The sequence below is a fragment of the Podarcis gaigeae genome, assembly GCF_964106915.1.
Source record: "Podarcis gaigeae genome assembly, chromosome: Z".
Classification (NCBI taxonomy): domain Eukaryota; kingdom Metazoa; phylum Chordata; class Lepidosauria; order Squamata; family Lacertidae; genus Podarcis; species Podarcis gaigeae.
Genome location: NC_139691.1, coordinates 40272417 through 40287151, shown reverse-complemented (window position 1 = coordinate 40287151; position 14735 = coordinate 40272417). Strand labels below are relative to the sequence as shown.

Here is a 14735-nt window from a genome sequence, read left to right as displayed (position 1 = left end):
ATGGGTGTGTTTGATCTTCTTGCAGTCCATGTGACTCTCAAGAGTCTCCTCCAGCACCATAATTCAAAAGCATCAATTCTTCGACGATCAGCCTTCTTTATGGTCCAGCTCTCACTTCCATACATCACTACTGGGAAAACCATGGCTTTAACTATACGGACCTTTGTCAGCAAGGTGATGTCTCTGCTTTTTTGCTTTTTAAGCGTATTGTGCATATTGTGCCAATTTTATATCAATTGGCTAGGTTGCCTGTTTGCTTTTAAGCCTAGTTTAAAGAATTAGACATTGACCCTTAAGGCTGTTAATAGCCTGGGACAAAGTTACCAGAACTTGCCACATGAATTTTTCTGGGCCTCCAGTTGGTTTCAGGGGCTCTGCTCTCAAACATGCCTCTGTTAGCAGATACTAGGTGCAGAGCCTTTTTTATTGTAGAATCATAACTCTGGGATACTTTCCCTGGAAGATCCAACAAGCCTGTTAATAATAATAATAATAATTTTAAAATTATTCCCCAGCCGCTCTGGGCACCTTCCAATCAAGTGTTAAAAACAATATAGCATTAAATATTAAAAACTTCCCTAAACAGGGCTGCATTCAGATGTCTCTTAAAGAGAAGATAGCTGCTTATTTCCTTCACATCTGAAGGGAGGGCGTTCCACAGAGCAGGCGCCACTACTGTCTGGTTCCCTGTAACCTCACTTCTTGCAATGAGGAAACTGCCAGAAGGCCCTTGGCGCTGGATCTCAGTGTCCGGGCTGAACGGTGGGGGGTGGAGACGCTCCTTCAGGTATACAGGACCGAGGCCGTTTAGGGCTTTAAAGGTTTCATCCTTTAGGTGAGTTAAGGCTCTTTTGGAAACATCCAGTGTCATGGGAATGAAGTCTGCTTGTACAACAGGACTGCTTTGTTCTCTCTGCAACTCCATCTGTAGCCCCAAAATCTGCTCTGGAGAGCTGAGGGATGCTTTGGAACAGATATTGTGGGGATATGAGGAGCTGTAGGGGGGAAAGAGGAACAAGAAGTCCTGTTGCAAAAGGGAATTTCCTATGTACAAGGGGATGAACATCACTGGATGTTGCCCAGTTTTCATTAAACATACACTTGGGAGTGTAAACACTTTAATTTTTTTAATCTATCCCATCCCCAGTGTCTTAAAGATTATATTAGAAGGAGCAGAAAAGCTGTACACAAAATGCCAATTGAAACAGCAAGCACAAGTTCAGGAAAGTCTTCACTGCAGTGAGCAAAGCTTTTTATTATTTAATGCATATCCCACACAAAACAATGTGTTTAGATTACTAAAGAACGCGAGTAAATTGCTGTAGGCTGGTTTCTAAATGTATACCAGTAAAATTGGGAGCAGAGAGAAGATTGCTGCATCAGCAGATAGTGACCTTGTAAATGATTCCACTCCACAGGTAGCTTTGGAATCTGCAGTGGTGGAAAGAAAATCAGAGTCACTCATGAAGATACAGGTTAAAGTTGAGATACAAGTGGAGCTTGCAACAAAATGTTGTGGTGTGAAATAGGCCTGTTTGGGTTGTCAGACCCCTAACCAGGCCCTTTCCAGTATATTTCATTTTCCCCCATTTTCACCTGGTTTTCTGTTTCCTACCCATCCATCAACAGTCGGTCAGCGTGCCATGGCCATTGAGCACACATGCTCCTCATTGGGATAGTGTGCATTAAGAAGCAGGCAAGGCACATCATTCAGACCACTGGGCATTTTTTCAGTGATGCTCCAAAAATTACATCAATACATTGTACATCTTTTTCAGTCAGTGTTAGTTGCTTTTGGCTCCAATGGGGCACAAAGCATGAAATTTGCAAAACTACATCTTGACATCATTTCAATTTTATGCATTCAGTTTCTGCCCCAACAATAAGGTGTCTTTTTTAAAAATGAAAGGTACACTCATCAACTTTCATCATAGCTAATGATTTTACTAGGGCCAGAGACTATCAAACAAGGCAGTCTCATGTATACCAGTAACCCCTTCTGTCTCATAATAAAACAAGGAACATTTCTCCTGATCCCATAGCGGGGTATCAAATATCCAAGCAAAGCATTATACCAGCTGATACGCTATTGCCCTTCCCTAGTCTTGTTCCCTTCAAATGTTTGACTACAAGTCTAAAGCCATCCCACAAGCAATGCTGGCTGGGGTTGATGGGGCTTCTAGTTACTAGCATCTGGAGGGCACCTGGTTGGTGAAGGCTGTGTTATTGGGATCTATTTATCCCAATGCCATCTGTACTTGTGGCCTATTCAATTTCAGGGGGGATGCGTAGTTACCTTAAGACTGGGAGCTTATTTCCTACAACAGAGTGTTAAGTTACTCACTTCTCCAGATCACTTTGGATTTGACGTTGGTCCAGTAGATGTCATGAGACTGGGCGACTGTAGCCCTGATACAATAGGAAAAGGGACATCACAATTACAATGCATATTGAGATTCGGCTCTGCCTACTCCTACAATCATCATCATCTTCTTATTATTATTATTATTTAAAAATCCCTCTTCAGTTTGTAATTACTTTGATGCAGTTCCTAAAGTTCATTATCCGAGGATTAAAGATTTCCCCTAACATACTTCCCATGAAATGAAACTCAGCACAGTTATTAGTCCTTCTCCACATAGGTACCAGCAAGAGTCAAACACTTCCCCCATCGCTTTATGCAGTTGTGGAGACGTCGTTGGCAGGTTGCGTCAGAAGCCACGACTTGACCTCAGAAATCAGCATTTAATCATCTGGAAAAAGCTTGCCTTTCAAAAATAACTTCATGGTTGGAAAGAGATGGAAGTCTGATGGTGCAAGGTCGGTAAAATAAGGGGGGTGAGGAAGGATCGCATAGCTATAGGACTATGCTTCCGTCAGAGCAACATGTGAGTTGTGAACTGGGGCGTTATCCTGCAGGAGGCAGGCGCTTCTGGTCAGCATACCACGCCTCTCGGTTTTGATGGCGTTCCACAATTTCTGCAGCAGTGAAGCATGATATGTCCCGGTAATTGTGGTAGCCTTTGCCAGGAAATCCATCACCACTATTCCACACTGGTCCCAAAAGACCATGAGCATGACCTTGCCTGCTGATGGTTGGAGGTGGTGAGGCAGAATGTTTCCATTGTTTGGACTGGGATCTAGTCTCTGGGTCATAATGATGGACCCATGTTTCGTCCTGAGTAATTAATAATTAGTCTGGCGAAGAAGCCATCATGGTTTTTGTGACACATGACCAAATGAGCCCATGAGCATGTGACTTGTTCCTGCTTCTGGAAAGGCAGCAGCCAGGGAACCCACCGTGTGGACACCTTTCCCATGAACAAATGGTCATGGATTATATTTTTCTACAGAGCCCACACTGATCTTGACATCTGCAGCTAGCTGGCAAATGGTTATACGATGTTCCTCCACAATGGCGATCTCCACTTCATCAATGACGGACTGTGGTCGCTCAGGAATGGGAGCTGTTCCACCAAAGTCTGACCACACTTGAACTGACAGTGCCAGTGCTTGACTACATCATACGATGGGGCATCTTCCCCATAAGTCCCTTTCATCTCATCAAATGTCTGCCATGGTGTGCGCGCTTTCAAGTACAGGAACCTGATGACTGCCCTGCATTCAAGTGGTTCCATTATCAGACGTTACTCCATGTTAGCACCCGTAACAGAGAAACTGTTAGGAGTTCAAAGCTACAAATTACCACATTACCTATGGAGAGATGCACATGTGCAATTTCACCCTCCTACAGTAACCGGAAGTGGGTCAGGGGAAATCTTTAATGAACGACTCTCATACATTTAAAATAAACTTGCCTTCTGCCTGGCAGAATGAAATCATAGCATGCAGACAGAGAAAATTATCTCCCATTAATTGCCTGGTAATGTTTGCAGGGGATGCAGGTGGCGCTGTGGGTTAAAGCCTCAGCGCCCAGGACTTGCCGATCGAAAGGTCGGCGGTTCGAATCCCTGCGGCGGGGTGCGCTCCCGCTGCTCGGTCCCAGCGCCTGCCAACCTAGCAGTTCAAAAGCACCTCCGGGTGCAAGTAGATAAATAGGGACCGCTTACCAGCGGGAAGGTAAACGGCGTTTCCGTGTGCGGCTCTGGCTCGCCAGATGCAGCTTTGTCACGCTGGCCACGTGACCCGGAAGTGTCTCCGGACAGCGCTGGCCCCTGGCCTCTTGAGTGAGATGGGCGCACAACCCCAGAGTCTGTCAAGACTGGCCCGTACGGGCAGGGGTACCTTTACCTTTACCTTTAATGTTTGCAGCCATCAAAAGAGGCTTCTGAAGCCATGGGAAGGAGCTTAAATCTACATCAGGAATGGGGAACCTTTGCCTTGAACTACAATTCCCATCAACTCTAACAAGCAAGCCAGGGATAGCCAGGAATGAGGGTTGTATTTCAGCAATATCTGAAGATTCCTCACAACTGTCTTATGATTTAGGGAAGGCAGTATTTTAGAGAACATGTGAAACTTACACAAATATAACTACTGAAGGGCAGCCAGAGTTGGGTGGAAGCCATATGTAACTGTCTTGTCCTGTTTTTAAATTGGTATTAGAATGAGTCACTGCGCCTTGTGGATTTCCAGAACACTGCAAAAGGAGACACAACATCACTTTAAATAAGCTTCCTCAAATTTATCTATTTTAAAGCAGAAGCAAAACCCCATAATACTTTTTATAGAGCCGGTCCAGAAATATTGGTAGATAAATTTATTTAGTTCACTGTCCATTAGTAAATGAAATTCATTTCCCTACATTGCCCAGGTCCCTGCTCTGATTTTTAATATTGCAACATTTTTTTTAAAGCAGCACCTAGTATTCATCCTTTACAGAGGTTTGTTTGCCTTTAAAAGCTAACCAGGCACGTTCAAATTCAAATGTTGAATTTTACAATCTGAGTTAAATTGATGGCATTATCTTGAAGGTTATGATTCCTGACACATTTTATAGACCAAGAGTGGGGGGCCATCCCTGCTCTAGCTGTGGCTGAACTCCAACTCCCATTATCCCATTATCTGAAGGGCTAAAGTCCCCCCAAACCTGTTTTGGACATTTGGAACCAGCCATTTTAGGATTTTTGGTCACTTCTGCTGTCCAGATATCAGAAGTGTTGAACTTCCCACTTATTTTAATAAAGGACATGTGGGCCTTCCTTTCTGACTTATGATGCATTGCTCTCCTGAACGTGTTGCCATTTCTTCACAGACAGGCTGTTTAGGGCAGGGATGATTAATCTGTGGCCATCCAGACATTGTCAGACCACAGCTCCCACTAGCCCAAGCCAGCATGTCTAAGAATCAAGGATGATGGGAGCTAGAGCTTCAACAGCATTCAGAGGACCACAGATTAGCCACCCCTGATTTAGAATGTGGCCAAATTCTCTAACGTAGCTGATGGGAAGTGTAGCCCATAGGCGCTGACTCCATGGGGCCTGAGGGGGCCCGAGCCCCCTCAAAAATTTGTTTGGGGGGGCAGAGCCCCCCCAATAATTTAAGAAAATTATTACCGTAAATTTCGCTCTCTAACACATAGATTTTTTCTCCTAAAAAGTAAGGGGAAATGTCTGTGCGTGTTATTGAGCGAATGTGTGGTCCCTTGAGCTGACTCGCCGGAGCGCAGGGGCAAAAATAGGCAAAAATCAGGCAAAAATAAGATCGGGTGGGCGGGCGGAGGGAAGGCGGAAGCTGCTGCTTTCCTGCATTCTGCCTCAGGGTCTTACTGCCCACCTGCTTCTGTTGCTGCGTTTGCTCAAACTCAACAAAGAGCAGGGAATCCCCTGCCCTCCTGGCAAGCAGAAGGTTAAGGAAAGGATCGAGTCCTTCCTTCTAATTCTTTCCTAGTCACACTGCGTGCAGGCTCCAGCCCACCACCTCCTCCTCTCCGTGCTCTAGGGATGCAGGTGGGAGAGAGAGAGAGAGGGCTGGCTTGGGGGGGGGGGGACTTTTGCCTTCCTTTCCTCCCCCCCCACCCCGTTAAACTCCTCCCCTGCATTCTTAGCCAGCTGCTTCTCTGCACACCCCTCTTGTGCTTCTTGTCCCTTCTGTGTTTTTCCTTCCCTCCCCATTTAAAACGTGGTGACAAAGCACGGATCCACATGGATCCTCAGGATTTTTGCATTGGGTCACCCCAAATTCACCATCAGATCACATAGCATGTCCATGGCTACATCTTGCACCAAAAAAATCACGCACCCACTGTTGCCTAGGGTCACAGTGGTGCAAAAACGTGGTTACAAAGCACGGATCCACATGGATCCTCAGGATCTTTGCATTGGGTCACCCCAAATTCACCATCAGATCACATAGCATGTCCATGGCTACATCTTGCACCAAAAAAATCACGCACCCACTGTTGCCTAGGGTCACAGTGGTGCAAAAACGTGGTTACAAAGCACGGATCCACATGGATCCTCAGGATCTTTGCATTGGGTCACCCCAAATTCACCATCAGATCACATAGCATGTCCATGGCTACATCTTGCACCAAGAAAATCACGCACCCACTGTTGCCTAGGGTCACAGTGGTGCAAAAACGTGGTTACAAAGCATGGATCCACATGGATCCTCAGGATTTTTGCATTGGGCTACTCCAAACTCACTGTCAGATATTAAAAATCTTCATAAAATAGAGAATTAAATACATACAGAATGTTAAATTTTCAGTTCTGAAATATTAGTACTAGTTTAGTACTGTATTTCTATATTACTATAGTACTGTATTAGTTATTTTCAAATACTTAAATATTTTTAGGGTGTAAGACCCAATTAAAGCCTGTTATTTACATACAGTATTACAGTATTTACATACAGTATTAGGCATACTGTATTAACTGTATTAAAGCATTAACTTTGAGATATTATATTTATTTAATGAACCCTCAGCCTTATTCAAAGTAAGCTTAAATTAGCTATTTCACTTATTAATCAAAGTGCTATTACTGTGCGACAGCAATATTTTATGTTTTATTCTTTAAATGATAGTTTAGGATTTATTTAAATATCATTTCAGTCTTTTCAGAGCTATATATTCACTGCTCTGTAATAGTCTATAAGCATAATTGTTACTGTAAATTAAATTAGCTTTTTATGAAAATACCATGCGTGTTTTTGTTTTGTTTCTTTTTTCAAAGCCAAAAAGTGTTTCAGGCTTGTCGAGTTTCCCGGAGTGTGGAGTTATAGAGAGTCGAGTTTTCGGGGTTCTAATGTTGATCATATGACTCTAAAATACTTTTAAAAAACTTTAAAACTCACAAATTTTCATCTAAAATTTAGAAAACTTCCCGGGGCAGGACCCCGGTATGGGCCCCCCCAATATTTTTTATAAGTCGGCGCCCCTGGTGTAGCCCAAAGCATCTGGAAGACACCAGAGTGAGGACGTCTAAACTAACCTCATCCCCCACATCCCAGAGATGGGGATATTTAAGTTGTCCAGATTTTGGGCTACAAATCCTATCATCTTCTCTGACTACTGGCCATGCTGTCTGGAGCTGATTGGAGTCCAGAAACATCTGGAGGGCCACACACTCCTTAACCACTGGCATTGCGCCTCATCAGACTGTAAGTGCAGAAAAGATGAATAACTCGCTGCATCAACTATGACTTGTATCGTTCAATCTGTGACCCTTCTCTGGTTTGGGGTGGGAATGGGGACTGTTTCTGGCAATGATTTTGCTACAGCAGACACTAAAGAATGACCGTTTGTCTCTTACCTGTAATAATTTAGTATTATTGGGAGGAGTTTGCCAAAAACCTAGTGCAGCTGTGGAACCAAATGCGCGAGCTTCCAACAATAACCCTCTGTATGCAGAACCAAGGATCTGAACTGGAGAAAGATGACAGGCATCAAGTAACAAATAAGCCTGGTTTGGTTAAATCACTTGTTTTCCGCAGCTGGACCTATAATGGTGTTTATAACCTGTCCAGAAACAGGCTATATATAATGTTTGGGGAGCCTTTGACATTCCAGATGTGGCTGAACTACAGCTCAAATCGCCCTGGCCATTGGCTATGCTTGCAATTTTAGTTCAGCAGCATCTGGAGGACCAAAGATTCCCCATTCCTTATATACAGTGAGGGGGGAAAGTATTTGATCCCCTGCTAAATTTGCCTTTTTGCCCCCCGACGAAGAAATGACCAGTCCATAATTTTAATGGTAGGTTTATTGTAGCTGTGAGAGACAGAATTAACAACAGGAAAACACCCAGAAGACAAAAGTTAAGCGATTGATGCACAGTATAATGAGTGAAATAAGTATTTGATCCCTTTGCAAAAGATGACTTAGTACTTGGTGGCAAAACCCTTGTTGGCAATTTCAGAGGCCAGACGTTTCTTGTAGGTGGCCACCAGGTTTGCACACATCTCAGGAGGTATTTTGTCCCACTCCTCTTTGCTGATCATCTCCAAGTCAGTAAGATTTCGAGGCTGATGTGTAGCTACTCGAAACTTCAGCTCCCTCCACAGATTTTCGATGGGATTAAGGTCTGGAGACTGGCTAGGCCACTCCAGGATCTTAATGTGCTTCTTCTTGAGCCACTCCTTTGTTGCCTTGGCCAAGTGTTTTGGGTCATTGTCATGCTGGAATACCCATCCTTGACCCATTTTAAATGCCCTGGCTGAGGGAAGGAGGATAAAATACTTTCCCCCCTCACTGTATGGTTTTCTGGCTGTTCTTGACCAACTACATTCTTTCTTCGGCCCCCCTGTGGGGCTCAGAAGCCCAGTTATGTCACCCCTTGCCTGCAGAGTTGGCAGCTCCTCACCCCTTTTGAAACACCGTCCCTTGTGGAGGGTTCCCTCAGCCTCCTCTCCTCTCCTCTCCTCTCCTTGGGAATCTTGGGGAGCTGCATCTGCCATCAATGGACTCTAAGCTGCCCCCATGCCCCAAAGATAGGTGCCTCCTCACACTACCCCACAGAGGCCTGGGAAGCAGCTCCTGGCCAGCCCTAGAGGCACTATAGCCTGGGGAGCTAGTAAGTGGCACCTCTGATTATCATTCAAGTGCCACGGCAGGCTGGTTGAAAACCACTGGCCTACACCATCCTGGCTGAAACCCTAACCTTTGCCCACTGACACACACACACACACACACACACACACACACACACACACATTTGGAAGAGAGCCCCCATTCCCTGTCTTTCACAGGCGTCTCCCAATTGATGGGTTGATGCCTGGCCATCACCAGCCTTTGTTGTTCTTAATGGCTTATATCCCAAGTGATGCCCTGCTCCAGAAAAACAAAGTTAGGCTTCATTGTCCCACTGTTAAATGAAACTGTCTATCAGCCCATCTTAATTCTCAAAGCACTGATTAAACCCCAGCACCAAGGAATCTAGAGGAGGTCAGGGCACTCACAAACAGAGTGAGGTGGGTGGATGAGGGTACCCTTATACCCACAACAAACTAGAGACATGTGCAGCAACATTAGCAAAAGCCTTTTCTGGCAAGAGACTAAGTGCAAATTGTAACTCTATCTGGTATTCAATTAAGTTTTACTCCAATGACACCTATGGAACTTAATGGACAAAACTTAATCACTTTACCGTAATTTCAGTGGGTTTACTCTGAGTAAAACTTAGTTGTATACCACCATTATGATGAAGTACAGAGAAGGTTGCAAAGGGTTTTGCATTTGTGCCTACCTATATCTTAGGAGGAAAAACTTGATAAATATGTTAGCTCGGGTTAGTAATTACATTATATAACATTTTTCTTTTGCGTTTTTTAAAAAATAATTTTGTGAATTAATTAATGAGAATATATTGATTTCTTCTCCCCTCATTTTTAATAAATTATTGAATAAAACAAAGGTATTATTACAGACATCTATCTATCATCAACCAAAGTTTTTAAAAGTTTAGAAACTTACCATTAACAGGCTGCCCGTTTAGGAAATAGGGTGTACTAACTAGGAATTCATAGGGTGCTGGAGTCTGTTGAGGCTTGGTCCCTGTGTGAATAGGTAACATATTCTCACAGGCTGATGCAGGAGCACCAGTTGGAAAGGCATGAGATGGACAGAGCATGGTCCAAGAGGCCATCAAGCTGAAGAGAAGGAAGGGGTTCCAATAAGCCATGTCTGCAAGAGAAGTAGCTGCTAGTTCTCTCTCAGTCTCTCCTGCTCCTTGGAAGCAAGAATGAATTCTCAGAGGCTTGAAAGCATGAGCTTTGCTGAGTCACTGACTCACTTTCTACTCACTGATTCACTTTCTACTCATTTCAGATGCAATTATGACCCCCTTCTCTTGCTCACATGACTTCCAAATTGAGAATTGCATATTGTTTCTTAAGGTTTCCATGTGGACACAAGCTAGGGAAATTGATTATGGAACTTGCACGGTGAGGACTTTACAGTGCTTTTGCCTGTTTCAAAGGGGCATTAGTTTTCTCCACTGTTCACTTCTATATTAAAACACACACACACAAAAGTATTGTGTGAACTGCATCTGTTGGGAAACTGCAATCGGTTGCTGCTTCCTAGTGTGTGTACACACTACACTGACATGTCATAAAACAGAAAAGTGTGCAAACTTTCAGTTCATTTGTTCATCAGATAGAGCACAGGGTTATCAAGACCACCACAGCAGAGAAAAATATACATACAAATTGCATGGAAATTGTGCCTTTTAAAATAAGAGTGTAACAAAACCCACAGATTTAAAGTACAGCTTTGACTCACAATTCCTATTTATTTTAATGATTACCGTATTTTTCGCTCTATAGGACGCACCTTGTTTTAGAGGGGGAGAACAAGAAAAAATAAATTCTCCCCCTCTCTGCTCAGCACCCCTTCAGCGAAGCGGCAGGAGAAACGGAGCCCCTTCCATCTCTCCTCCCGCTTGGCTGAAGGGGCGCTGCACAGAGAGGGGGAGATGTTTTTCTCCTTGTTCTCCCCCTCTAAAACAAGGTGCGTTCTGTGCATTCAAAGTGCATTCACCCGAAGCCTCTGGAGCGCAGCAGGAGTTCCTGCTGGGCTCCAGAGGCTTCAGGTGCCTTTCGACCTGGTCTTTGGGGCTGGCGGGGGGGGGGAGCGCTGCTTCCCCCCCCCAGCCTCAAAGATCCTTGAAGCCTTTGAAGCGTAGCGCGAGTTCCCACTGTGCTCCACAGGCTTCGATTTCCTTTTGCTGAAGCTGGGAGAGCAAGGCTCTCCTTGCTTCACTGAAAGGAACCTGAAGCCTCCAGAACGCAGCGGGAACTCGCATTGCGCTCCAAAGGCTTCAGGCGGCTATCCCTGAGAAGGCACTTCTGATGTCCTTACGTGGTTCAAGGGTACAGATTGTGAGAAGGCATCTTCCAAAGCGATCCCACCCTGCAAATAGCTTTGGAGCCTTCTTGCCTCTAGCCTAGCCCTCACCCCTTTTCCTGTTCCCGCTGGAGTCTTTTTTTGCTTGCCACCACGTCTGCGGGCTCTCTTCCGGCCAACGCTGCCCATGACAGATCTTAAAAACTTGGGGTCGGTGAGATTCGGCAATCGCAGCACCTTGCGCCTGCTGGACCTCCTGAGTGGAGCGGGTTGTGCCTTGCTCCTCGTGAAGTAGGGTGAAATGTGAGGAGTGCTGCAAGCCGGTGCAGAGGCAGAAGGTCTGGCCGAGATGGTAGAGCACAGCTTCTCTCTCAGGGGCTTCTTCCTAACCCAGTGGAACACCAGTATCATACGCCTCTTAGATGGGTTGGACATGCTGAAGGTGCTGGAGGCCCAAAGACCAGGGTGACTTCAAAGTGGAGGACGCAGCAAGCAGTTCCCTATCAATGGTGCCAAATCCAAGCAAATGTTAGCTCCAGTCCTGTTAAATTGATCCAGCAATTATGAACGTTAAATAAGGGATTAATTCCTCAGACAGTATGAAAAGACTATCTGTGGCTTTTGAATAGATGGGAGCCCCCAACTACTGCCACTGTTGACAGCCTGTTGCCCCTTCACTCTGCTTGAATCGGTTATGTCACAATGGTTTCTTCATCAGGTGTTTGAAAATGCTGTTGGGGGTTTCAGCAATGAAGGCTCAGGTATAACATACTGTTTGAAAGTCTGAACATTTCCTCTTTTTTTATTTAACAAAATTTATATACCACTTTTATAATTTATATACAAATTATTAGGAGAATTAGTTAAAAATATACTGTAGTTTATTCACTTATAGGCTAGTTTACATACTTTATTCCTTCTTATACTTCTATCCCACCTTTCCTCCACAGAGCATACACACTTCAGCCTCCACCTTCTCCATTTTATCCTGACAGCAATATTGTGAGCTAGGGCCATAGCTCAGTGGTAGAACAAGTGCTTAGCATGCAGAAAGCATCAGGTTCAGTCCCCAGCATCTCCTGGTGGGACTGGGAGGGCTCCCTCTGCGCTTCAGAGGCTTCGCGTTGCTATCGCTGAAGCCAAGGAGCCTGCATTCGCTCCATAGGACACACACACACATTTCCCCTTAATTTTGGAGGGGAAAAGTGTGTCCTATAGAGCGAAAAATACGGTATATCCTGGTTTTGATGGATTCGGCAAGGAGCTTGGCTGCGTAGAGTTCCCTGGGAAGAGGGACTGATTGCTAAAGGACTCTGGAAGTTGCAGCTTTGTGAGGCAGATACAGTTCTTTGAAAAAATATTAGCACCCTGAAATCACAATTCCTAGGTTCTTTAGGTGAATTCAAGATTGTTTGAAGTGATAGTGCTGCTTTATATGTATGGTACAGATGTGGTGCTGGTGGAGGTTACCTGTCAGCAGTTAGCACTAGAACAACAGCTTAAGCCAGGGGTCAGCAAGTTTTACCTCCCCTGGGTCGGTTCACTCCAGCGGAGATCCCTCCGTGGATGGATCATGCACATGTGAGTGTGCGCACCCACTATTTCTGATGTCTGCGTCTGCGCAGACACAATTTCTGGCATCTGCACAGACAGGATTTCCAGCATCTGCGCAGACACAATTTCTGGTGCCGCAGAATCAAGTCCCCGCACCACGCTGGTTTGGTGCAGCATGCGGGGACTTGCCAAGTGGATGCCTCAGTTTGGGGCCGGCTTGTGGGCCAGTTAAATGACCCGCAGGGGCCACTGGTGGCCCATGGGCCTTAGTTTGCCAACCCCTGGCTTAAGCACATGGGTCACTTGGTCAAAAAACGTTCCCATTACAGTGGGATGCACTGCATTTCTTCTAAATAACAGTAATTGGGTTTGGACCCAACTAAGTTCTTCTCAGGGTAGACACATTAATGGACCTGAATGAACCACCTCTATTAATTCCAATGGGTCTACTTTAAGTATAACTACCAAGCATGGGCGTAGCCAGGATTTTTGTTAGTGGGGCGCAGGACTTTTGTTAGCGGGGGCAGAACCTCAGCTATTGGTTTTTATTGATTTGGTGGAGGGCAGCTGCACCTCCCTGTCCCATCCCCCCCCCCCAGCTATGCCCATGCTACCAAGGGATAGTACCCATAATTTATCATTTGCATCTATACTTATTGATTAGCATATGCAACATACTTTTTCAGCCATTAAGCACTCATCATCACCTTTTTACATTCCTCTGATGTCTGGCATACAGTTGCAGCTATTGTGTTAGATCAGCTCCAGTCCTTAAAAGTCTTCTTCCTTTTTAGCCTTTCAAACTCACCCACCCCCAAAGTGTTTTTGAGCCAAAGCAATATTAATAGTAGGACAAATTTGCAAATGCTGATCTGAATAGAATGTATTAGTAGTGGGTGAGGATAAAGCAGCAATGGTGAGTGTCTCCACATTTTTGGAACTGCGGGACATTTACCCAGAGAAGATTAAATAGCTTATATTATTAACTATCTCTGCAAAGTCTCTGTGTCGTTGGCTCTCCTTGCAAGCATCAAACCACCTGTGCTGGCTTTGTAGTCCAACACCAACAAACGAGTGTTTGTTCTCAGTCTTATTGAGGTATTTCCAACTAAGGAGAAACAGAAATTCTTTTTTGGGTGATCATCATCTTTGCCAAAAACATCACCGTATTTGTTATTATGTCCAACCTGCTCTTCTGTTTTCATACCCAATAACAGTAAGTAAAGGCAAACATCATAAAGTACAGCACAAATAATCAAATCTTGTCAAAGCAGTGACAAGAAATGCATTAAAGCGAAAAATGGGGAGGAGTGAAAAATCAGATGACATAATAGAAGTGTATAACATTATGCATGACATGCAGGAAGAGAACAAAGAAATGCCCTTTCTCCTTCTCTCAAAACACTAGGGCTGGATCTATGCAGCTATTAAAAAAACACTGAAAATGCTCTGTGAAAAAACGTTGCAAAGCTCACAATCAAAAATACTGAGATGTGATTTCAGCTCTACAGCGCCATCTGGTGTTGCAGTGTTATAACGCATTTATCATGCTGTGTTTTGACAAACGTAACTGAGTCCTAGAACTTGAGGCTATCCAATGAAGCTGAACATTGGAAGAGACAGGAGACACAAAAGAAAGTACTTCTTCAAACAGAACATAGGTAAACTATGGAATCCACTCCCACAAGAAGCAGTGATGGTGACCAACCTGGATGGCTTTAAAACAGGATCGGAGAAGGTTCTCAGTGGCTACTAACCCTGATGTCTACATCTTACCTGTACAGTCAAGAGGTAGTAATGCTTCTGAATACCAGTTGCTGAAACCTGTTACATTCAGGTGCTGCTTGTGAGCTTCCCAGAAGCGTTTGACTGGTTGCTGTGAGAAGACTGCTGGGGTAGATGAGTCATTGGCCAGTAATAGGTACAGAAA

At 44.6% G+C, this 14735-nt stretch overlaps 1 protein-coding gene and 1 long non-coding RNA gene across 2 annotated transcripts in view; one reads left to right on the top strand and one right to left on the bottom strand.

The window, feature by feature from the left end:
• The window catches only part of LOC310837080, a 38692-nt gene that overhangs the window by 10602 nt on the left and 13355 nt on the right, over positions 1-14735 (top strand). The gene's annotated exons all lie outside the window — the stretch shown is intronic.
• LOC310837010 (putative defense protein 3) lies at positions 1219-10160 on the bottom strand. Its single transcript, XM_083723134.1, has 5 exons — positions 9878-10160; positions 7719-7831; positions 4485-4600; positions 2345-2409; positions 1219-1431 (listed from the first exon to the last, which is right to left on the bottom strand). Exons 1-5 carry the CDS (start codon positions 10083-10085, stop codon positions 1334-1336), a joined length of 600 nt encoding a protein of 199 aa, XP_083579260.1. The 5' UTR covers positions 10086-10160; the 3' UTR covers positions 1219-1333.